We start from the raw sequence: 1,896 nt of genomic DNA, 5'->3' as shown, positions 1-1,896 counted from the left end.
ACCGCTCTGGCGCTGACATGGAGCAGCTGCGGTGATTCATGGGCAGCTGGGCCCTGTGCTGCGGCACATACATCATGCCAGCAGCACTCACGGCCCTGGCCGAGATAAACTGATCAACCACAACGGGCTGGAATGAATTTATGACAACACAAAATGGAGGGAAACAAATGGGAGGTGACCCTGGGCCACCGACCCGGCCCTGCACCGGCCTGCAATCCACTCTCCTGGCAGAAGGCAAGATGGAACACTGGCCCTGGAATGAAGAGGTTGCCTTTTAACCCTGGGCAACCTAGCCTCGAGAGGAGGGAAGGGCGGGTGTGAGGAGTTAGGCAATGGCCAATGGCAGCAGCTCCAGGCAGCCAGAACTGGACAATGCCATGTCCTGGGGCCAGAACTGGCCTTGTCTGGGCTTCTGGAAAGGCAGTAAGGTGCCCTGCTGATTTCAAATCCTGGTGGCTCCTGAGGATCCAGGCCAGGGGTTGCCCAACCCTGGGAGAAGTGCTAACGGACCCCCTTTTCCCCTGCCTGAGAACACGGGCCAAAAATTCCTACCAGAAGTGATGAGACCCAATACTCCTGCCTAAAACCCACTGCAAGCGCCACCCGGGACAAGAAAAATGAAACCAATTTAGCTCTCGATTAAGAAACAGAAACTGGAGATGAATCAAGTGTGCTGGCTGGGCTGGGCAGCCATACATCACACTCCCTGGGCGGAGGCCTCTGCGGCGGGGCGGGCAGGCAGGCAGGCAGGCTGACTGCTCCTCCCTCCACCAAGGCTCCCAGGGCCTGGGCCCAGCGATCAATTCACAGAGGCATGCTCAGCACCAGCTGGGCCCCACTGTCGGCTGTGTGCCCAGGGCAGCAGGCCTTCCTGGTAGCAAAGGGCCCCTCGCCCTCCAACTGAGCTGTGGTTCCCCAGGCCTCCCTCCTGGCCAAACACTCACTTCTCGATGTCACTGTTCTTGCAGGTCTTCTGCATGGCCTCCTGCTTGCTGCTCTCACCGTTGCTGGTAGATGGCATCTCTGCTGGGACAGAGAGGCAACTCACACTCTGGCCAGACTGGGCAGCACAGGTGAGGGGTTGGGCTTAACGCAGTCACTACCACCCCCCATCACTCCTAACCTGCGTCAGGACTTACCGTCACTGGCCCATTTAGAGAACTCAGGTGTGATGCGTGTGCTGGGAGGGCCACCACTAGAGGAAAGGAAGGAGGAAGAACAAAGTGAGCCCTGAAGGCAGGCAGGATAACCCTGAGGGCGGGTACTGGGTTGACACCCACCTCAGGGCTTCCCATCCCTCTAACCCACCCGCCCAAGCCTGCGCCCACACTTGCTTTAGGACTGCGCCCCGGAGTGCCTCTCTCTCCTTGGCTTCACCGGGCTCCTCGCCTGTGCAGGGGATGACGTCGGCCTCCGTGTATCTGGCATGGTGGTCAAGGACAATGGATCCTAGTTTGCGGTGGGCCATGAGGGTTGAATCCTCAGGAGGGCTCCCCTGGCCCAAGCTGAGACACTGACCCTGGTGGGGGGTGGTGTGGATGAGTGACCGGAGGTGCTCGCTACTTTTCTTATTCCCTTTGGACTGTCCCACCAGCCCCACCTTGTCCCGCAGTGCCCCAAGGATACTGTGGTTTCCCATACTCCAGAGTGTCATCCCCATCCACATCCAAGTCAGCATCACTGTCCGGATTCTCTTTGCCGCTGCACATGACGAAGCCAGAGCCTGTGGGAAGCAGGATATGAGGAGGGCCTGGGGCCAGCAAGACGAGTCCAAGGGTACCCCTTCTGTTTCCCTAGGTACGGCTCAGGTTTTGGGCTAGGTAAGGCCAAACAGAAATGTGGGCTTGGGATATAGAGAGCCAAGAAACTTGGGTGCTTTTTTTTTTTTTTTTTTTT

General features: G+C 58.2%; 1 protein-coding gene across 3 annotated transcripts in view; it reads right to left on the bottom strand.

Annotated features, from left to right (window-relative positions):
• Window positions 1-1,896, bottom strand: part of RNF220 (ring finger protein 220) — a 229,704-nt gene that overhangs the window by 6,264 nt on the left and 221,544 nt on the right. For all 3 annotated transcript variants that reach the window (XM_007468272.1, XM_007468271.1, XM_007468273.1), the window contains 4 exons: window positions 1,627-1,723; window positions 1,335-1,421; window positions 1,140-1,195; window positions 945-1,023 (listed from right to left, as the gene is read on the bottom strand). In XM_007468272.1, coding sequence (XP_007468334.1) covers window positions 945-1,023; window positions 1,140-1,195; window positions 1,335-1,421; window positions 1,627-1,723 — 319 coding nt within the window. The remainder of the gene's footprint in view (window positions 1-944; window positions 1,024-1,139; window positions 1,196-1,334; window positions 1,422-1,626; window positions 1,724-1,896) is intronic.

The sequence above is a fragment of the Lipotes vexillifer genome, unplaced genomic scaffold (assembly GCF_000442215.2).
Source record: "Lipotes vexillifer unplaced genomic scaffold, Lipotes_vexillifer_v1.1 scaffold661, whole genome shotgun sequence".
In the NCBI taxonomy this organism is placed as follows: Eukaryota; Metazoa; Chordata; class Mammalia; order Artiodactyla; family Lipotidae; genus Lipotes; species Lipotes vexillifer.
This window is presented reverse-complemented; position numbering and strand designations above follow the sequence as displayed.